Genomic DNA, 26,902 nt, shown 5'->3' with positions numbered 1-26,902 from the left:
ACCTGCCTCACAGTTAACATGCTTTCTATCATACAGACTACTCTGTAGAATATACAGCTGTGCAGAGTGTACATATTTTTTTCTGGTGTTAGTATCTAACTACCAGTTTTTTGCCAAAATTGCTAGTGAACCGTTTTGGTGGAATATACACTGTGGCCAGTTTATTAGGTACACCATCCCATTCACCAAAAATGAAAAAATGCTGATGTGTTTTGTGTCTTCAGGAAGAATAGTGCTGCATCGAGCAGAAATAACATATTAATTTTCATGCCATATCCTCACTCTGACTCCTAGAAGGGTGTCGAAATGGTATAACAATTTTATCTTGGATTTTTACAATCACCACTTTCAAGTGCACAGCAGTGGCAGTAATTTATTTATTTATTTGGGTCAGCTCATTATGTTTTGGCTTGACAATGAATTGCTCCCTTTTTTGCCTGAGGAAGATTTGTGCTACTTTGCTCATGTTTTTGTATGGTTGCTGTCTGACCCACGGCACCCTTTCACAACATCACAAAGGAGATTTAATATGTCAAAAGAAAGCTGTGGGACTTTAAATAGTAGGCTGCCTTCGTTTGAATTGACAATGTTATTTTCTTCAATCAGATGTTTTGAAAGGTCTTTTATTGGCTGTACAGAAGGTATTTCTTAAAGTTTTTAAAAATGCTCTATATTTAGATCAATGCTGCAAAATCATAATTTGCCATTTTTCATCTGTCTAATCAAAACCCTTGTCTGATGTCTCGAGCTTCACACGTTTGCTGATGTCTGTGAATCAATATATATCTGTAATCCCTATTGAGCTGGGACTCTGATTACCTCCTTCACAGCTGTTGATGAGGAAACTGGGTTTGTCAGAATGTAAAATAAGATTATACTCTATGATATAAAATAGATTATGATCTATGATATAACAGATTATGATGTGAATGCATCCTTCCACAAGTTAGTCTGACACCGATCCCACTGAATCCAGTGATTTACAAACAGCTAGGTGAAATGTACAATCTTGTCTCAAACCAATGTTTTTCTCTCATTACAAATATCAAATACTTTGGGATTTGATATTTCAAGGTTATATTGGGAATGTTAATTTCCTCCATTGATGTCTACATTACAGTACCTTTCTCGTTGAGGTCAGTGCTCAAACTCTGATTTCTGCTAAATATTTAGAGTCAAAGGATCTTAACACAAGTGTCCTTTTTGGCTCGATGATTTTCACAGTAGAGTATGTTGGTGTAATCCTGGTCATACGGTGTAGATGAGCACAACAGGGGTGCTATAGATATAGATGCCCCCAGCCTGTCAACGGTGAAGTCGTTGCTTGAATGAAAGAACTCCACACAGCTTTTGACAGTGAACGACGTTGAACCTTTTTTTTGAGGTTCGGAAGCTGATTTCAGTTCAAAAACTCCACCGTTTTATTATATACTAACTGTAAAATGGCAAATGAACCAGAATGCGGTTTTTATTGGGTGTTCTCTAGTTAAGCTTCTGGTGTAAGCTCTCACAATAATATTTTGAAGATGAATACACAACGGAGAGTTTGAAAGGACGAGAGTACTAAACAAAGTCTAGTACTAATGGTCAATCGGGAATTGTAAACAGGAGCTGGGTTTCAGTTCAACCGCTGTTTTAGAATCTGTGGAATGTCACTCCTGAACTCAGACCTACTTGTGCTGCGTTCTGTACATTGAGTCGGGAGCAGCATATTTGTTTTTTGGCCAGTTGTACTGCAAGGACTTCTGATTGGTCAACCCCAGGCTAGGGTGGGGTGGGGGGGTATAAATGGTATAAATTGTATCTCTTTCCTTTGTTCAGTGGAGAAAAGCTGAGGACAGGGGAGACTGAACATCTACCTTCCAGTATAACTTCTTGATTTGTCCTTCTCAAATAAACATGTTTTTATCCCCCTGATATGCTTTGGAGTTTGTGTTATTGAAGAATAACATCAATTGCTAACACTCTCTCTCTGTAGCTGCTGAGGCTTTTCTCTCTGCTGGGTAGTGGATAAATCTGCCCGTCCACCCATCTGTGCTGTACTGTACTGCTTATTGACCTTAATCTCCCCTGTAGAAAAGGACAAAAATTTCTGGGCCACAGCCTTCACTCGATATTGATGTTTCGCATCCAGAGACAGGTGGTTGGTTTTGTCCAAATATATTGAGTTTTCTGAAACATTCTGTAAGTTGTGAAGAATCCAAATTTCCAGCTCAACAGACCATGTTTATTTAGTCTTTCTCTCCGCTTAATGAAATAGTTTGCCATTTTCCATTGGCAACGAGGAAGCATTTGTCTATGCCCACAAACTACCCAGTGACACCGGAGAGGAAGCATTCACTCACTTTGCAGGGCAACACATACAATGCAAAGCTAAATTATGTAACTTAGATTCTGACTTTTTTTTAAAAGAATGCAGAGGATCTCTTATTTTCATACTGTACACAATTCATATTCTACAATTTAACAAGAAAATTGTTTATACAGAAAGGTAATAGCAGGTAAGCATTTACTGTCTAGAACTGGTGATGAGGTTGTCTCATTATCTATTGCCCCATGACCACTCCTTGACGATCACCTTTCCTTGTTCGGAACCCCAGAGAAGAGGTTCAGGTCTTCTCAGGCTGCTGTGGGTGACTGTGCTGTGTGATAATAACATTCCTGCCCTTTCACCACTTGTGGAATTAGAAGATTATTATTATGATGATGATGGTAGGACTGTACATTCAAAGATCTGCTACACATAAAAATTGTGTATAGCTCAAGGTTCCTTTTTGTAAGTGTTTTAGGTGTGAATATCCCTCTTTTAAATATGTACATTTTTTTCTATTGATCTTAGGTGGTCAGTTGTACCTTCCATATGACACGAGCAATGTTGAATGGTGCTTGCCACTTATTCCTGTTTGTCAGGTCTCTACTGACCTCTGACAAACCAGCCTGTGACGATCAAGCTGTGACAGAGTGACCACACAGGAGGTGGAGAGATCTCTCTTGGCTCACTCGGCATCCCCTAAGTGAAGTTGCGTGGTTGAAATTTTTTTTTTTGTGGATATTTCATGTCTGTGTAAGAAAAGAAAAAGCCAATTATTCTGAGACCGCCAGATGAATCATCTGAGTCTCACGAACAGACATTTCTCCTCCTGCTGTCATGAGTACTACCACAGACTGAGGGTGATACGGCTCCAGATGAAGCCCAAGCGGCACAGGGCAATAATAATTACCATCTTCTCTCCTGGATTATGGGATGAATGTTGTAATTAGAGGCAATGGGATGTAACTCCAGATTAATTAGGCAAACAGAGAACCTGCGTGGAGTGCTGGATAAACCAGAGCGAGCGGAGTGTTCTCATCTCTAAAACTCATCAGAGATAAGTAGCAGCGTACAGACTGGGATAAAGTTAAGAGGATGAGAAACAAAGCAAACAACTACACAAACGCTCTCGCTCTCTCACCCACACACGGACTCTCTCTGTCTCCCTCAAACGCTCGCTCGCACTCACTCACACTCACACACTCTTGTAGACCAAATCAAACGCAAACGAGCACTGCTTCGCGTAGATGCGAGAAACAGACTTGCTTTCTAATTTGAAGCGCACAACGCTTTTGACGGCATTGACGCTGGCGGCCTGTCTGTTTTCAGTCATCACTACTGTGCATTCTAATTCCAGTTTGTACATGCTCTTTGCTCGTTCGCCCTTCCTTTAATTTGGCCTTGTGTGTCTCTCACACACACACACACACACACTCTCACACACAAGCCTACCAACTCTCTCCCACCATCTTGCTTTGACTCCCAAGCATTGCCTGCATGCATAAACATGCTCACAGTGCATCATGTCCTACGCTATTTTACCAGAAATGCATCACTATATGCTTGAACCCCCTTACATTCTCTTTCCACCATACTTATCTTTGTCCATTCCCACAATTACCATGGTAACCCATGATTGGTCAGCCGCATGACGCTGCCAGGACAGGAAGAAGACACAGTTCAGTGCCACTCTTGCACATTTCCTTTTCAACCTCGAGTCATGCAGAAAATCCAGCTGCCTTTGTGTGGATAGTTCTTCTTTTATGAACCTGAATACAATCAATATATTATGAGGCAGCTTTTGAAACATGTAACAGTTTTTAAGCATGTCGGTGAATGTTTCCGTTACAGATGGAAATGGAACCGGGTTAGTAGAGCTGTCAATCAATAATCAGAGAGCTACTCTGTTCAACACAGGATATAGCACACAGAGAGAGAGGGAGGGATGTCCTTGGTCAAGTCGGATGACCTGTACTACAGGCTGAATAGTCTGAGAAGTATTCTTTTTGCATTTGACCATTTTAGATTCTCAGCAGTGCATCACAAGATTGTTCCGTTTTTGATTTGTGGAGCGCAGTGCTACAGAGAGAATCCCAAAGGGGAGAGACGTATCGAATAGAGATAGCACTTCATAGACACAACATGCAGAGTACTGTATTCTATACTGCACCCATGAAAGGATACAGTGTATTGGAAATCATTTGAGCTCAAAATAATTCATTGGAAGTGAATTTAGTTTGTCTTACTCAAATTCAAATCGAATTCTGGAGATTCCTTTTAAGACACCCTAGTTGCCCAAATGTAATAAATCATTTCCTTTTGACATGTTTTGAATTGCTGCAAAATTGTAATTTGTCCCTGGAGTGGCTTGAGTCTGCCTTTTACCATGTCAAGGAAAAGATCCCTCTAACCACAAGAAAATGAATGCTATCTAATTAGCTTTACATTATGCACATGCGAAATATGCTGTAGCAACAGGAGGTGTATTCCAATTTGTGAGACTTTCGATTCAATGTGCATAAAAGCACCTGTGGCTTCTCTGTAAAGTGTTCAGTAGAAACATGTAGCACCTGCATCCCCCTCCGTCCTCCTCAGGGGTTTGTGAGCTGCCATCTGCCCAGCACAGGCTGCTCTCCGGTGGGCTTATTATAACTCCGGGGCCCCTCCACGGAGCCATGCGATGGAGGTTAATTGGGCATCCGTTCTGCGAGCACACTTCTCATCGCCATCTGAATGTCGCTGCTTTTTATCCTGTCTCACTAACGCCGTCGTGTGAACGAAGCAGTGGATTAATCAACCTTATGAATTGGCTGTTTTTAAAGCGAGTACACTGTGCTTTGAAACAGCTGTTGTAGGCTAGACTGTAGCATAAATCAACCACAGACACCACCATATACACCCTATGTAAACCACCAGGGTTGTGATTGATTATATTCCAGTAAACTGCATTTGCACTAGTCTGAATCACCCTAAACCCCACGTTGACCTACTGATCCACCCACATACTGGCCTAGCTGTGCCAGCTGACCTGGGGCATGACTGTGCAATGGGCATAGAAGCAGTGGTGGGCATCTGAGTGTATGTGTTTTTCTGAGAGGGTCTGTAGAGTTGGAGTGCCCTTGCCAGTTTTGCCAGATGACTCTCGCTGGGTTTAGTGAGCTAATGGTTGCGATTTGGCGAGAGAGACCGTACATCTTTGACACCAACAGATGATTGACGGAATGGGAGCTTTTTGGGATCTAACGCCTCTTGTTATTTTTCGGGTTGTCACTGAGAGGAGTGGAGCACGCTCACAAGTGTGAAGTTCAGATGCATTTCCAATCCTCTTTGAAGTGTGGGGGCGTTGCATTTTGATTTCATCAGTGACTCGGTGACACCCGCACATCAGATGAGAACTTCCTGGGTTTCAGGCACCTCTTGAATATTCCACTCTAGTTAATGGATCTCAAACAGCCTCCAAAACAGTAGGGTGGACTGAAGGTCAAGAGGTCCGCTGCACTACAGGCTCCTCTGCTCTGACCTTCACACGATATCTATCTATAACCCTCACCTGACACAATTAATTTATTATTTATTGGCTTTTTTTCTTGTGTAGGGGAAAGGTTCAAAATAAAAATAAAAATTATTCTGAACACTTAAAGTTAAAACGGGCCCTAAACAGTAGGTAATGGTGCAAGAGATATTGCCACCAGCCTCTGTCAGCTGTCCCGACTCTCTCTTTAAATGAGCTGCCTGGGATGTGTTTCTGCCCGCTCCTGCGGGTGGCGCCACCCGGAGGTCAGGGACAGCAGGCAGATACTTACTAAACACCTCTGACTGAGCTGATTTGGATGTGGCTTTCTCTACTCTGTCAGATTTAGAATCCAACTCATCAAGCCAGACTGATACTGAAGGCTGTGCATACACTCCAGGGTGACACGCATCTGTGACAGGGATGAGGAGGACACTCTGGGTGTATTAACACATAAAGGCTTTAATAGTAGACTCTCGATGATATAGATGCTCGAAGTATACAACAGTAGTGGGTCAATTTCCTCAACAACTATTTTAAATAGGTTGTCTTTTAAAGTAGTTAATTACCTCCTGCTGTGAGTTTTTGAAGTCCTGGGCTCTGTTTACTTAAATGCATGGTAAACAGATTGGTTACTGTAGTGCTTAAAGGGCACAAAGAATTACAACTGCCCTCCCAGCCCACAGATGTGAGCACTCTGCCCTGGCTGGTCAGGCAGATGGTCAGCAAGAATCCCATTCAGTCCTACGTCTGAATCTCCCGCGCATAGTCCCCCCCCCTCGCCCAGCATACCACAGCCCTGCCCATCCCAGCGTCTCTTAGTGAAGGACCCTTTCCCCTGTGAAAGCTTCAGTAAATGTGTGTCTGCAAGAAATTCATACATGTATATTTCCCAGGATATGTGAGTGGGCTGTCTGTTCCTTTTAGCCGCTCTGGGGGGGAGGTGGCAGGGCGAATACGTGCAAATGTTGTATTTAGTCTGTCAGGTCATGTTTTCCTCAATGGCCTCGGCAGAACACAGGTTTGCCACTGGCTGACCTCTTTCAGTTTGGCATATTATTGAATGATTTAATATCATTGCAGTTGTCTTGACCTTAGTGTCATTACGGGTGCAAGGGTAACCGTGCACCCGTACTGTGCCACATGTTCAAAACTCAACATGGAGCTTGTGTAGCCCTTGATTTCACTCACATTAGCTCTTACTATTCCCTCAGTCAACCTCTGTCCCTGATGTGATGGGTAGGACTTGAGAGCGAGGCCTTTTTCTTCTTTCAAACCTTTTTCGTTTCCCTTCAGGCCCACGGGGCCTCGAGGGACCCGGTCTGTTTTAGTTTGAGGAAGCACACTTAGCATTTTGATCCATTTCATTCACACTTTCTTCGATGTGGACCTGCAGAGGGGAAATTATACGAACTCTACATCAACACATAAACACTTTGTTGCAAAATGGGATGGGGAATTATTCAAAGCATATGTTAAATGTAATGCATGTATTATATAGTCATAATTACTTGCATTGCAAAATAGCCATTCAAGATGACTGTTACCTTGAAAATAAGCTAAAACAGTAATGGGGACAATTATCTCTTATTGAGCTGTTTCTTTTGATAAGCAGTCTCATTGGCATTTGCTAAGTCACTCCACCACCAGCAACAACAAATGAATTCAGATCACATATTAGGCCTCGTCTATTATCGCAGTTCACGATCTGCTTTGTGCTTGTTGGAATAGTGCCATACTCCGTACAGCAGTGGTGCCTCATCACTCGCAGCTAAAAGTGTAAATCAGTTTCGCCAGTGTCCGTACAAATCGAGGAGGCAAGACTGCCACTGTTGGAAACTATTGGTCGCTCACATTTTACAAGGCCATTTGCAAGCTCAGTGTGGCGGAGGGAAATCCGAGTTGGAGTGAACCGGTTATGAACTTTTATCACGTTAATTAGTGGGCTTTGAAAACTATAATGAAGGAAAAGCTACAGGCTTAGCTATGGTTAGTTTGATCTTTTGAAAATCTGGAGGCTGTAATTTAAGTCTAAAGAAAAACATCTTCATTTAGGCATTCTGGTTGTGTTATGGAATTAATATTAATTTCATTTGAAAGAAAGAATTGTAGACGCTACCTCCCTTTCAAACCAAGCCAAACTAAGTCCATTATTTTTATGATAGTAGATCTTTTTTTGTGATTGATTTCTAGCTCATTTGACTGTGTTAAATGCAGTGGTGGTAATTGTACAGTAGAAGATGCAATCAGGTGCAGATTTGACTGGGAGTGGTTTGAACAAAGGCATCAGCATTGGCCTCCAGCTGTGGAGTAATTGGTCTTTTGAAGACTTAGTTTTCCTCTCACTCGGGGGCCATGTGCTTCCTAAACTTGGACCTTGTTTTCCTGATTGGGAGCGTAAGTCTAGCATTTTGTGGGCAGGAGTGTGCTGCAACTGCCTTGTTCTCAGGAAAACATTTAAAATCTCTGTCACTGAATATTTAAACTCCACAACACTACGATTTAATATTTCATTTTGAAGGATATAGGTTGGTCCTGACAAGTGAATACCATTTCCATAGACCCTGCATTTCTATCCGAATGACTTTAATGAAAGGTCACGTGACGACATGCATTAGTCCTATCGTTTTATAAAACCTCTCAACTTGATTGTCTCTCAATCTATTACAACAGTTTAATCTGTGCAGTCTGGTCTGTATCATCGAGATAATTTTGAATCTTTTTTTTTCATTTTTTTTTCATGAACTTGTCACAATTCTCCATGCTCCCGTCTGGCAGGCGGTACCAGTGCATCAATGCTCAGACCGACATTCTCCTAAACATCTTCTACATCTTCTATCACTTGGTCATAAGACTGTTAAATGGCTAACAACTACTGCTCTCCCTCAGACTATCCTCGGTCACGCTTACTCACACGTGCGCACACACACACTCACCACACCCTCAGTCACATACTCATTACTGATGCCTCACACTTACACCCCCTCACACCTACGCTGCTGCTAAAATGATTATTGATTCGATTTATTACTACCACTGCTGCTGTTCATTAAATATTGATTTCCATTACCATTTAGTATCTATCTATCCTGCTTCTGGTCACTTGCTCCTGTTTTACATGTATAAATGACCATTAGTATGTTACCATTTTATTGGTAACCATTTTAAGTGTGTATATATTCCTGCTACAAGTTCGTTTTCAGCCCTGTTTACATGTTTAGTGCATTCAGAAAGTATTCACACACCTTGACTTTTTCACATTTTGTTGTTAGAGCCTGAATTTAAAATGTATTCGATATAGATTTTTGTCTCTGGCCTACACACGCAATACCCCATAATGTAAAATGGGAATAGAAATTTGTCCAAGTGTGAAAATATAAAAGAAAGTCTTTAGTAAATAAGTATTCCACCCCTTTTTGTTATGGCAAGCTTAATATTCAGGAATAAAAGTGTGCCACATTAAGTTGAATGGACACACACTGTGCAATAATAGTTTGAATCACTACCTCATCTCTGTACCCAACACATACAATTTATCTGTAAGGTCTCTCAGTCAAGCAGTGAATTTCAAACAGACCCTTTGCTATGAGACTCGAAATTGAGTTCCGGTGCATCCGGTTTCCATTGATTATCCTTGCTGTTTCTACTTTATTGGAGTCCACCTTTTTTTTAAAAATTTTTTATTTCACCTTTATTTAACCAGGTAGGCTAGTTGAGAACAAGTTCTCATTTGCAACTGCGACCTGGCCAAGATAAAGCATAGCAGTGTGAACAGACAACACAGAGTTACACATGGAGTAAACAATTAGCAAGTCAATAACACAGTAGAAAAAAATGGGCAGTCTATATACAATGTGTGCAAAAGGCATGAGGAGGTAGGCGAATAATACAATTTTGCAGGTTAACACAGGAGTGATAAATGATCAGATGGGCATGTACAGGTAGAGATATTGGTGTGCAAAAGAGCAGAAAAGTAAATAAATAAAAACAGTATAAAAACAGTATGGGAATGAGGTAGGTGAAGAAGGGTGAGCTATTTACCTATAGACTATGTACAGCTGCAGCGATCGGTTAGCTGCTCGGGATAGCTGATGTTTGAAGTTGGAGAGGGAGATAAAAGTCTCCAACTTCAGCGATTTTGCAATTCGTTCCAGTCACAGGCAGCAGAGTACTGGAACGAAAGGCGGCCAAATGAGGTGTTGGCTTTAGGGATGATCAGTGAGATACACCTGCTGGAGCGCGTGCTACGGATGGGTGTTGCCATCGTGACCAGTGAACTGAGATAAGGCGGAGCTTTACCTAGCATGGACTTGTAGATGACCTGGAGCCAGTGGGTCTGGCGACGAATATGTAGTGAGGGCCAGCCGACTAGAGCATACAAGTATTATTATTATTATATATTATTTATTATTTATATTATTTATTATTAAGTCGCAGTGGTGGGTGGTATAAGGTGCTTTAGTGACAAAACGGATGGCACTGTGATAGACTGCATCCAGTTTGCTGAGTAGAGTGTTGGAAGCCATTTTGTAGATGACATCGCCGAAGTCGAGGATCGGTAGGATAGTCAGTTTTACTAGGGTAAGCTTGGCAGCGTGAGTGAAGGAGGCTTTGTTGCGGAATAGAAAGCCGGCTCTGGATTTGATTTTTGATTGGAGATGTTTGATGTGAGTCTGGAAGGAGAGTTTGCAGTCTAGCCAGACACCTAGGTACTTATAGATGTCCACATATTCAAGGTTGGAACCATCCAGGGTGGTGATGCTAGTCGGGCATGCGGGTGCAGGCAGCGATCGGTTGAAAAGCATGCATTTGGTTTTACTCGCGTTTAAGAGCAGTTGGAGGCCACGGAAGGAGTGCTGTATGGCATTGAAGCTCGTTTGGAGGTTTGATAGCACAGTGTCCAATGACGGGCCGAAAGTATATAGAATGGTGTCGTCTGCGTAGAGGTGGATCAGGGAATCGCCCGCAGCAAGAGCAACATCATTGATATATACAGAGAAAAGAGTCGGCCCGAGAATTGAACCCTGTGGCACCCCATAGACTGCCAGAGGACCGGACAGCATGCCCTCTGATTTGACACACTGAACTCTGTCTGCAAAGTAATTGGTGAACCAGGCAAGGCAGTCATCCGAAAAACCGAGGCTGTTGAGTCTGCCGATAAGAATTTGGTGATTGACAGAGTCGAAAGCCTTGGTGAGGTCGATGAAGACGGCTGCACAGTACTGTCTTTTATCGATGGCGGTTATGATATCATTTAGTACCTTGAGTGTGGCTGAGGTGCACCCGTGACCGGCTCGGAAACCAGATTGCACAGCGGAGAAGGTACGGTGGGATTCGAGATGGTCAGTGACCTGTTTGTTGACTTGGCTTTCGAAGACCTTAGATAGGCAGGGCAGGATGGATATAGGTCTATAGCAGTTTGGGTCCAGGGTGTCTCCTGTGGTAAATTAAATTGATTGGACATGATTTGACAAGGTACACACCTATCTATACAAGGTCCCATAGTTGACAGTGCATGTAGGAGCTAAAAACCAAGCCATGAGGTCAAAGGAATTGTCCGTAGAGCTCAGCGACAGGATTGTGTCGAGGCACAGATCTGGGGAAAGGTACCAAAATATTCTGCAGCATTCAAGGTCCTAAAGAAAAGGTTCCTAAGAATCTCAGACCATGAGAAACAAGATTCTCTGGACTGATGAAACCAAGATTGAACTCTTTGGCCTGAATGCCAAGGGTCACGGCTGGAGGAAACCTGGCACTATCCTTCCGGTAAAAGCATGGTGGTGGCAGCATCATGCAGTGGGGATGTTTTTCAGTGGCAAGGACTGAGAGACTAGGCAGAATCGAGGGAAAGATGAATGGAGCTAAGTACAGAGATCCGTGATGAAAACCTGCTCCAGAACGCTCAGGACCTCCGACTGTGGCGAAGGTTCACATTCCAACAGGACAACGACCCTAAGCACACTGCAAAGGTAATGCAGGAATGTGAATGTCCTTGAGTGGCCCAGCAAGAGCCCAGACTTGAACCCGATCGAACATCTCTGGAGAGACCTGAAAATAGCTGTGCAGCTACGCTCACCATCCAACCTGACAGAGCTTGATAGGTGCTGCAAAGAAGAATGGGAGAAACTCTCCAAATACAGGTGTGCCAAGCTTGTACCCAAGAAGACTCGAGGCTGTAATCGCTGCCAAAGATGCTTCAACAAATTACTGAGTAATGGGTCTGATATATGAATTTAAATGTAATACTTGTTTTTATTTTTTTTATAAATATGTGACTCACCACCTGGATTTGGTCTTGTGTCGCAAAATGTGAAATTGTTTTTTTTTTATTTTTTTACACGGGATAAAAGTGGAGACTCAGATCTACCAAATGGTTTATCATACAACTGCATTTGAAGAACAATGGAAAAGTAATTCTGCTTTGACAGTTGTGAAAATGGCCTTTTGAATGTTTTGGTATATTGTGAGAGTTCTTCTTTGTCTACACCCATTCAGCATCGTTCACACCCTCTTAAGCTTTAGCCCCACCCATCTCGTTTCGCTCTCGGAGCGTTCATAGCACACATTTGACGCTCTGGTCGATGATTTGTTTACCTCTGGATAACATGATAACAGCTTAACCAGCTCTGCTGGCAACCATTTCATTATTCTTTTTTTGCAGACACCAACCATATTCAACGGGTGTTGTATACACGCCACGTAATGTTAGCTAAAGAGCCAGCCAGCTATCGTTAGCTAGCTAAACAACAATTAACAAAGTGTCAACAATGCCACCAGGCTCTATTTAGAAAAGAAAATGGCTTTGGGAAACAATAACGTTAGCCATTTAGCTAACAGTACAATTGAGCTTGAAATGAAACAACTTTCTTCCAAAATTAGAAACATGTAATACCTAAAAATGTAGCTAGCTAATGTTACTCTCTGAGCAATTACATTCTCCTGATATCTTGTGTAGGAGAAAGTAAATGCTAAGTTACAATGCTGTAACTTGAAACTATTTTATTTAATTTTGAAGTTTGTGTTATACATTTGAATATTTGTAGCTACTTTTTAAGGTAACACCAGCAGTTAACTTGTACAATATGTTAGGAGATAAAGAAGAGCTCGTTCTTCATTTCACCTGTCACATAATTTCACTTGTCACATAAAGGAAGACCGACTGGATGGAGCCTTGTGAGCAATGTTCCCTCAAAACATTTTCTGGCACTGAGCAAATTTCAGGACTGCTGAGCTCAAACTTGAATGTTGTGAACATTCTGTGCAACTTCCCACATGCCTTTACTGTGAACACTTAGGCTGTACCCACTTTAAGTTACCGTTTTAACAATGGCCAAGTAGGCTACTGTGGCTATTTGATCATAATGTAGGCCTACCAGTGTGGTCTATATCAACAACAATGGAGAAAATGTGTCCCATAACATTTTAACATGGGAATAGCTGTTCTGCCATTCAGCCTGTGTGTGGTAGCAGCCCGTGTGTAATGATCAATGTAGGCCTACATTCCATGATCAAATATCCATATATCCACTTGTCCTTCTACATATCCACTTGTCCTTCAGACAAGGAGGTGACTGAAAATGTTGTAGTGTTTGATGCAAGAAACCACTTTACACATTGTTTAAAATGCATTATTATTCCCATACCATTATTACAGAGTATCAAACAAAATTATGGTACCCTCTACATATTGGCTTATTCAAGCCGGTCTCAAAATACAACACTGACAAAAAAAGGCTCTTTACCTGACTTGCTTTTCTTTAATCTTTCTTTATTTTTTTATCCTCAATTTCGTGGTATCCAATTATTATTATTATTATTATTAGTTACTACCAGGCTCGGGAGAGACGAAGGTCGAAAGCCATGCATCCTCCGAAACACAACCCAACCAAGCCAAGTCGCACTGCTTCTTAACACAGCGCGCATCCAACCCGGAAGCCAGCCGCACCAATGTGTCGGAGGAAACACCGTGCACCTGGCGACCGGGTTAGACAGGAGTCGTTAGTGCGCAATGAGACAAGGATATCCCTACCGGCCAAACCCTCCCTAACCCAGACGACGCTTGACCAATTGTGCGTCGCCCCACGGACCCCCCCGGTCGCAGCCAGCTGCGACAGAACCTGGGCGCGAACCTAGAGTCTCTAGTGGCACAGTTAGCACTGCGGTGCAGTGCCCTAGACCACTGCTTTTCAAAGTGTCTAGAAATGTACATGTCTTGTATGAAGTAATCACTCCCCTAATAAGTGCAAATGATCTATAACTGGGCTAATAACTCACTAAATAGCAAAGGATATTAACAAAATGTGCGCCTGTGGCTACATGCAGCTCTTGCTTTGATCTCAAACCAAGTGCATCTATTCATGGCCACTCGTGCTGTAAACACAGTCCAGTTCAAAGTAAATGACAGAACATTGCCATATATGGATATTTGCATATAGGCCTACTGCAGCTCTGATTGGTTATGCCGCACCGGCCTGTGTAGAGTACTGGCTGAGTAGTGCTATTCCTACACCGATGTGTTCTACCTACAACAATCTCTTGCTTAGTTAGTTTTGCATACTAAATTATGCATAATTCGTTTTGTTTCGGTATGTTGCATTGAACGTGGTTAATATTGCATTGATTCGATCACAAATGCCACATTAAAAAGGAAACATTGATAGGGTTAACTAACAGGGAAAACTCTAAAATGTTAGGTGAAGTTCAATCTCATGCTTCTCGCAGTGGGCTGATACTGTATTTCTTCTGTGCCCGGAGTCCAGGGGTAGCTGCGTGACGCTTAGAGGGAAAATTGCTTGTGAGTCACTCACTGTTGTGCAACTTCATGTTTGCCAGCTTATAACATTTTATAACCTATTAAGTCAACTGTCTAAGATGTGCTAAATGCTCTGTGGTTGTGCATTTACTAACTAGTTAGCTAAGTGGTTAGCTTCTTGCTAAATCAAGCTTTGCTTGGTAACAAGAGAATCCCCTCCTGGATCAAGAGCTTTGCTGTTGAATGTTTTGTGTGTGCAGCAAACTGTGATTAGAATTATTATTATTTTTAGTTACTATAACTTTTGAGTTGGGATGTCTGTCCTGCAAATGCTTTAGGTCAGACTGTCTAAAATGTTCAATGAGCTTGTTGGAATTGTAGTTAGATTCTCTATGGGATTTTACATGTACTTGTTAGCATTGCTAATCTTGGATTTACAAAGGCTCAGTGGAGTTAAAAAATGCCGCCCCTTGTGTTCAGTTCCGGTATTACCGACTATTCCAGTATGGCACAATGTCATACCTTTGTCTCGACCATCTGGATACCGCCCAAGCCTAGTGTGCGCACGTGCAAGCGAAGTGTGTGTGCATGTAAGAGTCTCCCGACAGGCCTTGTGGGTAATCCTCAGACATGATGGATACTGATAGTGCCCTGACTGCAGAGGGAGGTGATCCAAATCCCACAGAGAGGGATTTAGGACAGATGAACAGAGTGAAAAACGATGCCCATTTGGACAGATTCAGTAGGCCGTCACACTATGTAAGCACATCAGGATGTGCTACAAATGGTGACTGATAGTTGTAAAGAACAGTTTGGCAAACAAAACTAAAGCTCTTGAAAGCGATGCATTGCAAATGGCTGATCATTATTCACGGTTGAGGAAATAGGTGGGAAGACCATCTGTTTAAATGATGATGAAATTAATCATTTCAGAGCCGAGGCACAGCGCTGCAGGCACTTCAGCACCACTGTTCCACAAGCCTTAGTGTAAAAGAGGGAACTTTCTCTGTGATTTATTCAAGTTCTGTAAACAAACAGATAAAACAAAGGCTTTGGCAAGAGAGAATTTCAATAGCTTTGAGAGCAAATGAGATTCTCTTTTTAAAAACCAAATGACATTATTTTAGGGGGAGTCTCAAAGCTTTTGGGGGAGTCTACGAAGCCTTAAAGCGACAATCAGCAGTTAAAGCGACAATCAGCAGTTAAAACAATAACAAACCATTTTCCCTGCCACTTTCGCTAAAAAGCTGAGGGATGGCTTTGTAAAATTTTTTTTAACCACTTTCAAATTCATAGATGGCGCTATGGATCCAAGGACTGACCATCCATGATATCAAAATGATAGTTTTTACTGTTTTTGAATGCTATAGTGTTTACTTTTAGAAACATTAGTGTAAAATAAGCTTATATTTTGGGTTCTGATGCTATACGACAGTTGAATTAAGGCCATGAGTCATTTGTAAGTTATATTTTTCAAGGATCAATGGGTACCAAAGATGGATGTAGCAACTGCATATTGTCCCTTTAACAGCAGGAGGCTTGTTGAACTGATGTTGTCAAGGGGAATGTAACTTTACCTCTTAGCCAGTAGGATCCCCGTTACAATGTCGGAGAGAAGTACAAATCAGGGAAATAACTGCAACAGGAAATGGTAATGTACAGTGCATTCGGAAAGTATTTAGACCCCTTGACTTTTTCCACATTGTTACTTTACAGCCTTAATATATTGTAAAATGTTTTTTCCCCTCATCAATCTACACACAATACCCCATAATGACAAAGAAACATGATTTTTTTTTTGTGCGAATTTCTAACAATATAAAACCAGGAAGTAACACATTTACATAAGTATTCAGACCCTTTACTCAGTCATTTGTTGAAGCACCTTTGGCAGCGATTACAGCCTTGAGTCTTCTTGGGTATGACACTACAAACTTGGCACACCTGTATTTGGGGAGTTTATTCCATTCGTCTCTGCAGATCCTCTCAAGCTCTGTCAGGTTGGATGGAGAGTGTCACTGCACAGCTATTTTTAGGTCTCTCCAGGGATGTTCAAGTCTGGGCTCTGGCTGGGCCACTCAAGGACATTCAGAGACTTGTCCCAAAGCCACTCCTGCGTTGTCTTGTCTGTGTGCTTAGGGTCGTTGTCCTGTTGGAAGGTGAACCTTCACCCCAGTCTGAGGTCCAGAGCAGGTTACAAGTATCTCTCTGTACTTTGCTCCGTTCATCTTTCCCTCAATCCTGACTAGTCTTCCAGTCCCTGCCGCTGAAAAACATCCCCACAACATGATACTTCACCGTAGGGATGGTGCCAGGTTTCCTCCAGATGTGACACTTGGCATGCAAGCCAAAGAGTTCAACCTTGGTTTCATCAGTCAAGATAATCTTGTTTTTCATGGTCTGAGATTCTTAGGAGCCTTTTGGCAAACTCCAAGCGGGCGGTCATGTGCATTTTACTGAGGAGTGGCTTCCATCTGCCCACTCTACTAGAAAGGCCTGATTGGTGTAGTGCTGCAGACATGGTTGTCCTTCTGGAAGGTTCTCCCATCTCCACAGAGGAGCTCTGTCAGTGACCATCGGGTTCTTGGTCACCTCCCAAAGCACTTCTCCCCCGATTGCTCAGTTTGGCCAGGTGGACAGTTCTAGGAAGTCTTGGTGGTTCCAAACTTCTTCCATTTAAGAATGATGGAGGCCACTGTGTTCTTTGGGACCTTCAATGCTGCAGAAATGGTTTTTGTACTCTTTTCCCAGATTTTGTGTCTCGACGCAATCCTGTCTCGAAGCTCTATGGACAATTCCTTCAACCTCATGGCTTGGGTTTTTGCTCTGACATGCACTGTCAACTGAGTGACTTTATATAAACAGGTGTGTGCCTTTCCAAATCATGTGCAGTCAATGGAATTTACCACAGGTGGACTCCAATGAAGTTTAGAAACATATCCAAGGATGATCAATGGAAACAAGATGCACCTGATCTCAATTTCGAGTCTCAGCAGAAAGGGTCTGAATAGTTATTTAAATTAGTATTTTGTTTTATAAATTTGCAAACAATTCTAAAAATCTGTTTTCACTTTGTCATTATGGGGGTGTAGATTGATTCATTTTAGAATAAGGCTGTTACAAAATGTGGAAAAAGTCTAGGGGTTTGAATACTTTCCGAATGCACTGTAGATAATTGTAGGGTGCATTTCCATAGAAAAAGTCCCATGAGCTCCAATGTGTGAAGTTCATAGGCGCTTATCAAATTAAAGATACGATTCTATATTTTTGGGAAATGAAGGCATAGGTTAAAAAAAATGAACCATTTTCATCTTAAAAATGAGGCATAAGTAAAGGCTTTGATTTCTGGATAAACAGATGGAAAATTAGTCTTAGAAACCGTTCAAGACTTTTTCTGGTAGATGTTATCAGAAATACATCAAAACACAGTGTCGACATAAAGACCCCTGCCAACTAATATCAACACCTACAGTACACACTGAGTGTACAAAACATTAGGAACACCAGCTCTTTCCATGACAGACTGACCAGGTGAACGCCATGAACCCTTATTGATGTGACTTGTTAAATCCACTTCAATCAGTGTAGATGAAGGGCAGGAGACAGGTTAAAGAAGGATTGTTAAGCCTTGATACAATTGAGAAATGGATTGTGTATGCATGGCATTCAGAGGGTGAGTGGACAAGACAAAAGACAATGCAACTCAATATTAGGAAGGTGTTTTTAAAGTTTTGTACACCGTGTATTTATATACAGTACACGTATTGCTGCAACTGAATTGGCTACAATAGGAAATCCTAATAGTCACCAACCACAGTTGGGTCACCTGCTTACAGTCCTCCATTCCACTGGCATACTGTTATGTTCAGCTCATGACTGATTTCTTTCTCTTTTTGAGTTCTGGACAACCCATAAGCCCCCGTTCTTTACATTTACTGTAACCAGCATCCTCACCCACTGAGCACCTGTGGAATTGCCCTAGGCCCATTGCCTTGGAAACGTATAGTTATCCCCCCCACAATTTGACCTTTTTTTAAACCTTTATACTCAAAGCTGACAATGTAAGTCTCCAATAAATGTTAACATAAAAGTTGTACTACAATCTGTGACTCTCATCAAACCCAGAAGTGATGTATTTGCTCTGATGTAATGCAGCATGAATTCAACTGTTTAATTCATAGGGGTAATGTAAATTCATACACACAAAGACAGACAGACATGCCCTCCAGACTGCTCTGTCGGTCTGTCAGCCAGTGTTGTTCTAATGAGAGTGACCTCGTAAAATGACCAACCTGGAACTCACCTCCTACATTTATCTGGCAACTCCGTTGTCCAAGACCATCTGCATAATGTAGTTTTCTTGTGGTGGATCAAGATATTGCCATTGGTTATGGTAACAAAATGACGGTAAAAATACTCCCCGCTTGCCATTACAAGCGGCACAATTTGATCTGATGATAATCTAAGTCCTTGTGACGTGCTGTGTTCCCATGAATAGATAAAAACAAATTATTTTTTACATTTGTCTGAGTTTCATGATGCTGTAGCTATAAATTCTACCTACACTAATAATATTCATGTTCATCCTCGCTGCTCTCTGTGGGAGGAAGCTCTACAGACTGTGAGTGTGTCTATATTGTGTTACTCCAGCTGAGCAAACCATTGAAAACAAGCCAGTGTTTTCTCAGCAAGGTCACTTCAGCCTGCTGTTTGCCATGATGACATCAGTGTGGCAGTAGCTCGTTGGGCTGTACCCCGGAGCTCACAAACCCCCACCACCTCCCAACCGTAAACAAATGACACTATATATGAGACTCTAGCCTCTCAGTGATCTAAGGGGGTAGGGGTACTGTTCAAGGTTCAGAGGGAGGATACCTACCCCCAAAACTTTAAGGCAGTACGATAATCCGACTCCTACGTAGTAGGCCTCTGAGACTAGCTATAATCCCATTACTGTATTTGTACTTCATTACTAAATTACTTAAGACTCACGCGAAGCGGCTACTTTTCCCAGTCCAAAACGCTCCTGTCTATTGAAACCTTCACACGTGCCTAGACGGCTCCACACGATTAACCAGAGGTCCACTATGGCCCAGAGGTGTGTTGTGTTGGGGGGGGCCTAAGGCCAGGCCAGTACGCAGGGTAAACATTTACCCTGCTATTACGGCTGCTAATAAATTTGAGGTGAAAAAAGACACTGAACTGTGTGTCCCCCCCCCCCCTCCACCCAAGTACACAGTGAATGCCACTACCAAAGTGGAGAGGCAATTACTTTTTCTGAGCTTTACATTATTACATGAATTTACTGGAAATAGGATTGTGTCAAATGATTTCATCTCGTAGATTGAGCAGATTGTATAATTGAATACTGAAACTCATCATGCGGAATGCACACATCTCCTTTACCTTCATTTGAGCATTGAAAAGCTACGGAATCTAGTCCATTTCCCATAGACGTACTGTTGTTGACAGTATGGAGAAAAAGACTTGAATGCACGTTCTACACAAGACTAGATGCACATATTGCACTCACTATTTCACAAAGCTACAATCATGTTTTCTGTTGTAGGCAAATATTTTTCTCTGTGCCCGCAAGGACTTTACGACACTGATAATTTTTCTGTTTTCAAGACTCTGGGAGAAACTGCTTATTGCACAAATGGATAATAGGAAATAATTACTATAGGTGCCTGAATATTTTATTTACCCTCAGTTTAAATGTCATGGTATAATTTCCACAGCATGCTATCGGTAATAATGGTCTCAAGTTGAGAATAGGCTACTAACAATATTCAATAAAAAATATGGTGGATTGGAAATGCAGACAATTATATTGATGGAAGCTACAATCCATCTGTGGTATTAAAGCTCATCTACCCCCTAAAATATATATATTAGTACACTACTGTGCAAAAGTTTGGGGTCACTTAGAAATGTCCTTGCTTTTGAATTTTTTTGTTTAAAAATAACATTAAATTGATCAGAAATACAGTGTAGACATTGTTAATGTTGTAAATGACTATTGTAGCTGGAAATGGCAGATTTTCTTATTTTATGGTATATCTACAGTACAGATGAAGTTTACATACACTTAGGTTGGAGTCATTAACTCGTTTTTCAACCACTCCACAAATTTCTTGTTAACAAACTATAGTTTTGGCAAGTCTGTTAGGACAGCTACTTTGTGCATGACACAATTTTTCCAACAATTGTTTAGACAGATTATTTCAGTTATAATTCACTGTATCACAATTACAGTGGGTCAGAAGTTAACTTAGTGTATGTAGACTGTGTATTTAAACAGCTTGGAAAATTCCAGAAATGATGTCATGGCTTTAGAAGCTTCTGATAGGCTAATTGACATAATTTGCGTCAATTGGAGGTATACCTTCAAACGCATTGCCTCTTTGCTTGACCTCCATGAGAAAATCCAAAGAAACCAGCCAAGACCTCAGAAAAAAAACTGTAGACCACAAGTCTGGTTCATCCTTGGGAGCAATTTCCAAACACCTGAAGGTATCACGTTCATCTGTACAAACAATAGTACGCAAGTGTGAACACCATGGGACCATGCAGCCGTCATACCGCTCAGGAAGGAGGCGCGTTCTGCCGCGTGGAGATGAACGTACTTTGGTGCGAAAAGTGCAAATCAATCCCAGAACAACAGCAAAGGACCTTGAGGAAATGGGTACAAAATTAGTTCTATCCACAGCAAAACGAGTCCTATATCAACATAACCTGAGAGGCCGCTCAGCAAGGAAGAAGCCATTGCTCCAAAACTGCCATATAAAAGCCAGACTACGGTTTGCAAATGCACATGGGGACAAAAATCATACTTTTTGGAGAAATGTCCTCTGGTCTGATGAAACAAAAATAGAACTTTTTGGCCGTAATGAACATTGATATATTTGGAGGAAAAAGGGGGAGGCTTGCAAGCCGAAGAACACCATCCCAACCGTGAAGCACGGGGGTGGCAGCATCATGTTGTGGGGGTGCTTTGCTGCAGGAGGGACTGGTGCACTTCACAAAATAGATGGCATCATGAGGATGGAAAATTAGGTGGATATATTGAAGCAACATCTCAAGACATCAGTCAGGAAGTTGAAGCTTGGTCGCAAATGGGTCTTCCAAATCGACAATGACCCCAAGCATACTTACGATGTTGTGCAAAATGGCTTAAGGACAACAAAGTCAAGGTATTGGAGTGGCCATCACAAAGCCCTGACCTGCCCACACATTTTCTGTGATTGAGAACTGAAAAGGCTTGTGTGAGCAAGGAGCCCTACAAACCTGACTCAGTTACAACAGCTCTGTCTGGAGGAATGGGCCAAATTTACCCAACGTATTGTTGGAAGCTTGTGGAAGTCTATCCAAAACATTTGACCCATGTAAACTTCTGACCCACTGGAAATATGATGAAAGAAATAAAAGCTGAAATGAATCATCCACTCTCCTTTTCACATTCTTAAAGTAAAGTGGTGATCATAACTCACTTAAGACAGGGAATTTTTACCAGGATTAAATGTCAGGAATTGTGAAAAACTGAGTTTTTAAATGTATTTGGCTAAGGTGTATGTAAACTTCCGACTTCAACTGTACATGGGCTACAGAGTCCCATTTATCAGCAACCATCACTCCTGTGTTCCAATTGCATGTTGTTAGCCTTTTAAAATGATTAACTTGTATTTGCTAATTGATCATTAGAAAACCCTTTTGCAATTATGTTAGCACAGCTGAAAACTGTTGTGGTGATTAGAGCCAATACAACTTCTTTAGACTGCTTGAGTATCTGGACCATCAGAATTTGTGAGTTCGATTACAGGATCAAAATGGCCACAAACGAAGAACTTTCTTCTGAAACTCGTCAGTTTATTATTGTTGTGAGAAATTAAGGCTATTCCATGCAAGAAATTGCCAAGAAATTGAAGTTCTCGTACAACGCTGTGTACTACTCCCTTCACAGAACGGAGCAAACTGGAACTAACCAGAATATAAAGAGTGGGAAGCCCTGGTGCACAACTGAGAAAAAGGACATTACATTAGTGTCTAGTTTGAGTAACAGACTCCCCACAAGTCCTCAACTGGCAGCTTCATTAAATAGAACTTGCAAAAAAACAGTCTCAACATCAACAGTGAAGAGGCGACTCCGGGATGCTGGCCTTCTGGGCAGAGTTCCTCTGTCAAGTGTCTGTGTTCTTTTGCCCATCTTAATGTTTTCTTTTTATTGGCCAGTATGAGATATGGCTCTTTCTTTGCAACTCTTGATTTTATGTTATCCATAAAGCCTGTAAATATTGATGATCTGACTCCATTTAAATTAATGTAACACTGTGTGCGAAATATTGTTGATTCAGGCTCCAATTCTGTCAAAGAGACATTGTCATTGAATATTAACTCAAACCACACCTATCCATAGAAATATACATTTGATCAGAATCTGAGTGTTGTTGTGCTGTGAGGATCCCTTCATGTCAACATCCTCCTCCTCGGATGAAGTTGTACCCTCAGAGTAGCAAATGCTGGGATCCCAGTCGTGGCAGAGATGGAGTTGGTGCTGAGAGAGAATGCAATGCAGTGGTTATAATTAAATAACTCCGTCGACAATTAGCATTCAGTATTTACCTGCACCGAGTCCTTCATCACTCGCTGTGGTTTGTGAGGACGTTTCCCGGCATCGTAAATTCCATTGCGTTACCAGTATTGCGAGCTGAAAGAACGTATTGAGTGAAGAAGAAACAGTTGTCTTGTCCAGACAATGTGATCTAGTAGGACTAACCGGTTTTTGTTTTGCTGCCTTCAGTAGACCACAGGAAAAGTAGGAATATCCAAGACTGGTGTCAGTAGTCCAAGACTGGTGTCAGTAGTCCAAGACTGGTGTCAGTAGTCCAAGACTGGTGTCAGTAGTCCAAGACTGCAGTAACACATTGCAGCGTTTTAGATGGATCAATTCAAATGCTAATGCATTCCAGGAAGTGTGCCTGCTACATTATGTGATCGTGCTGAATACAGTGACCTTTTTCCCCACTGGTATAAATCTTTTTCATGTAAGCTGCAGTATGCGGCATGAATGTAAATATTATTATTTCTATATCCCAGGCACAGACCATTTCACCACTCTCCTTTCTCTCACTCTCACCTACAGAGGTGCCCCAGAAGGGTAGTGATGAAAAAGTGGAGTCCCTCTCCGACTCCTCCCTGTTTGTCCGCTGGGGTCATGACCTTGGTCCTGAGAGTCGCCGTGTGGCGCTGAAGAAGTTCCAGTACTACGGCTATAACGGTTATCTCAGTGACCGCCTCTCTCTGGCCAGACCCATCCCCGACCTCAGACCCGATGGGTATATGACCTATTGACTCTTTTGTTGGTTCCTTTTATATTGTCCATAAAAAAACAAGTTTCTTGTTCATATCTTGTCTGTTTGCTGTTTCTCCTCAGGTGCAGAAACATGTCGTACCCCACCAATCTCCCACAAGTAAGTATCATATTTATCTTTGTGAATGAGGCCCTGTCGGTCATCCTGCGCTCCATCCACACAGCCATGAACAGGACTCCCTCCCACCTCCTCAAGGAGATCATCCTGGTCGACGATAACAGCAACAATGGTAACTCCTATATATATTTTTTTATTTAACCTGTATTTAACTAGGCAAGTCGGGTAACTGGTAACTTCTATATTCCTACTAAATGTAGCTTACAAAGTATACACACTGCATTGTATACAGGAATTCATTCAGACTGCTTACTTCCTGGATTTAGAAGTTGTTTAAGATAGTAACACAAAATGTGGAAAAAGTCAAGGGGTGTGAATACTTTCTGAAAGCTCTGTATATCAATTCACACTTGACATTCTTGAGGACCCACAGTGCATCAGGAGTTTCTCTCTAGTCTTATTACTGGTAATAAACTCATGTAAATGTGTATGGAGTAAGATACATTTCAATATCTTTTAAAAAATGCGCTGGTGTTGCCTGCCAATTTAATGGATTACTTTCACACGGCTCCGAATTAAGTTATTTGTTAGCCTAGTTATTTCAGCAGGACAGACCTGCATGTTGATCAGCTATAGAGCCAGCGGGAAGTGAGAAGATTTTAAAGGCTCCAATTGACCTAGACTGATCATTTCATATGATGGTGTTTTTAGCTGCGTACTTTACTGAACATCTGTTGAGATGACAAATGAGGGTCAAAAGAGTCCGGCAGAGGGATAAAACAAAAAAAACTTTCTTTTGAATACATCTTTTTATTGAGGACTCCTATTTCAGGATGTAAATGTTGAATCATTACATTAAAAAGAGGCGCTTCTGTAATGTAAACTGTCTGAAAACGGAGCTGAATAGCTGAGATGCAGGAAATTAATCTGTAAAAGTTTCCTTTGTGGCCATTGGTATTCTAATTAATTCCTTGGCAGTTGGCTCACTTTGAACAATATGACTCTTCCCGTTCTGTACAGTTTCAGGAGTCTGGCTAACGGCTCTCCATCCTGAGTGGGGTGTCTCATAGGGTCTGCTGGGATTACTTCCCATGACAATCCCAGTAACCAAATCGACCTTAGTCCTTTTATTTGTCCTTTTCATTTCTTAACAAGTTAAATGACTGTGGGCCTCCTGAGTGGCGCAGTGGTCTAAGGTAGTGCATCGCAGTGCTAGCTGTGCCACTAGACATTCTGGGTTCGAGTCCAGGCTCTGTCGAGACCGGGAGACCCATTGGGCGGTGTACAATTTGGCCCAGCGTCGCCTGGGTTAGGGGAGGGTTCGGCTGGCAGGGACGTCCTTGTCCCATCGCGCACTAGCGACTCCTGTGGAGGGCCGGGCGCAGTGCACGCTGACACGCTTGCGGCTGGCTCCTGGTTTAAGTGGGCATTGTGTCAAGAAGCAGTGCGGCTTGGTTGTGTTTTGGAGGACGCACGGCTCTCGACCTTCGCCTCTCCCATGTCTCATCGCTGCTTCTCCCATACGGACAAGACTGTAACTACCAATTGGATACCACGAAATTGGGGGAAAAAATGACTGTATTTTTACCGCTAACTATCACTGGATATTACTTAATAGCCATAGTTGTATGATAAATATTGCCATCCAAAACATGTATAAAAGCCATTTTCCCATGAACACCACTGTAATGAAAACAGACATTGATGTCCGGTCCTCGCCCTTCATGTCCCAATCACTCCATCTGGTTGCCATGGTGAGACACTGCCGACACGTCCACCGAGCAAATTAAAACAAACAGATGGCAGATGGAGCTTCTGGGAAAGCAGAATTGACTTCCTTCAACCAGACGATGCTGATAGACGATGCTGATAGACATCAATAATCACAACCGCAATATTATTTGAAATCCCCTTTACACCGTGGAATAAATAGAATTTGGGACTGTAAAGCACTTTTCAATTGTGTGGTTAGTCAATAGTCCAAGGTACATGCCTTCAGCAGATTTCACAGGTGCAGGATATTATATTCTACTGTATCTTAGTCTGAGTCTCTGACATCGCTCGTCCAAATATTTATATATTCTTAATTCCATTCCTTTATTTAGATTTGTGTTTATTGTTGTGAAATGGTTAGATATTACTGCACTGTTGGAGCTAGAAACACAAGCATTTCGCTACACTCGCAATAACATCTGCTAAACACGTGCATGTGACCAATAACATTTTGATTTGACATAATGAGAAATACCTGCACGTGGTTTCAAGGCTTCCCATTGTTGCATTCAACAATGTTTCAGCCACTGGTTCTTGTTAAGGTCAGACAGACTCTGTAAAATGTCTCTCCATTTTTCTCTTTCTGTACTGTCTATGAATGTTTTCTGTAGCTGAGCTGAAGGAGAACCTGCAGAACTTTGTGAAGGAAACCAACTCCCAGCGGCCAGACTTCATCAAGGTGGTCCGCCACGACAAGCAGGAGGGGCTGATCCGCTCCCGGGTCAGTGGGTGGAGGGCCGCCAGCGCCCCCGTCGTGGCCCTGTTCGACGCCCACGTGGAATTCAACATTGGATGGTAAGGGACTGGAACGCCGCGTGTATGTTCCAATCTATCCAACAGCTTCAAACATTTCATGTCTAGTTATGATCTTTGCTGTATGTGCGGTTTAATTGATATGTGCTGCATTTTCTCAGTAATTACTTAATAGAGCTATTACATAACTGATTAGATGAGAGGGTTGTCAGAATAATATATGTGACTGCCCTCAGCGCTGGAGTGCTCAAAGGGTTGACGTACTGCTGACTGGAGTTGAGATGTGTTTTTCATCAAGGTGTTGTTCATGGCAATGTAGTGAAACGGGGCTTTCTGTCGTCTGACAGTTTATGTGCCTGTTAATCATTCTCTCC

The 26,902-nt window shown here is 42.0% G+C and overlaps 1 protein-coding gene across 3 annotated transcripts in view; it reads left to right on the top strand.

Annotated features, from left to right (window-relative positions):
• The window catches only part of LOC118401028 (polypeptide N-acetylgalactosaminyltransferase 18), a 95,260-nt gene that overhangs the window by 4,278 nt on the left and 64,080 nt on the right, over positions 1–26,902 (top strand). For all 3 annotated transcript variants that reach the window (XM_035798170.2, XM_035798171.2, XM_035798172.2), the window contains exons 2-4: positions 23,717–23,909; positions 24,008–24,174; positions 26,387–26,570. In XM_035798170.2, coding sequence (XP_035654063.1) covers positions 23,717–23,909; positions 24,008–24,174; positions 26,387–26,570 — 544 coding nt within the window. The remainder of the gene's footprint in view (positions 1–23,716; positions 23,910–24,007; positions 24,175–26,386; positions 26,571–26,902) is intronic.

This window comes from Oncorhynchus keta, chromosome 22 (genome assembly GCF_023373465.1).
Source record: "Oncorhynchus keta strain PuntledgeMale-10-30-2019 chromosome 22, Oket_V2, whole genome shotgun sequence".
Classification (NCBI taxonomy): Eukaryota; Metazoa; Chordata; class Actinopteri; order Salmoniformes; family Salmonidae; genus Oncorhynchus; species Oncorhynchus keta.
This window is presented reverse-complemented; position numbering and strand designations above follow the sequence as displayed.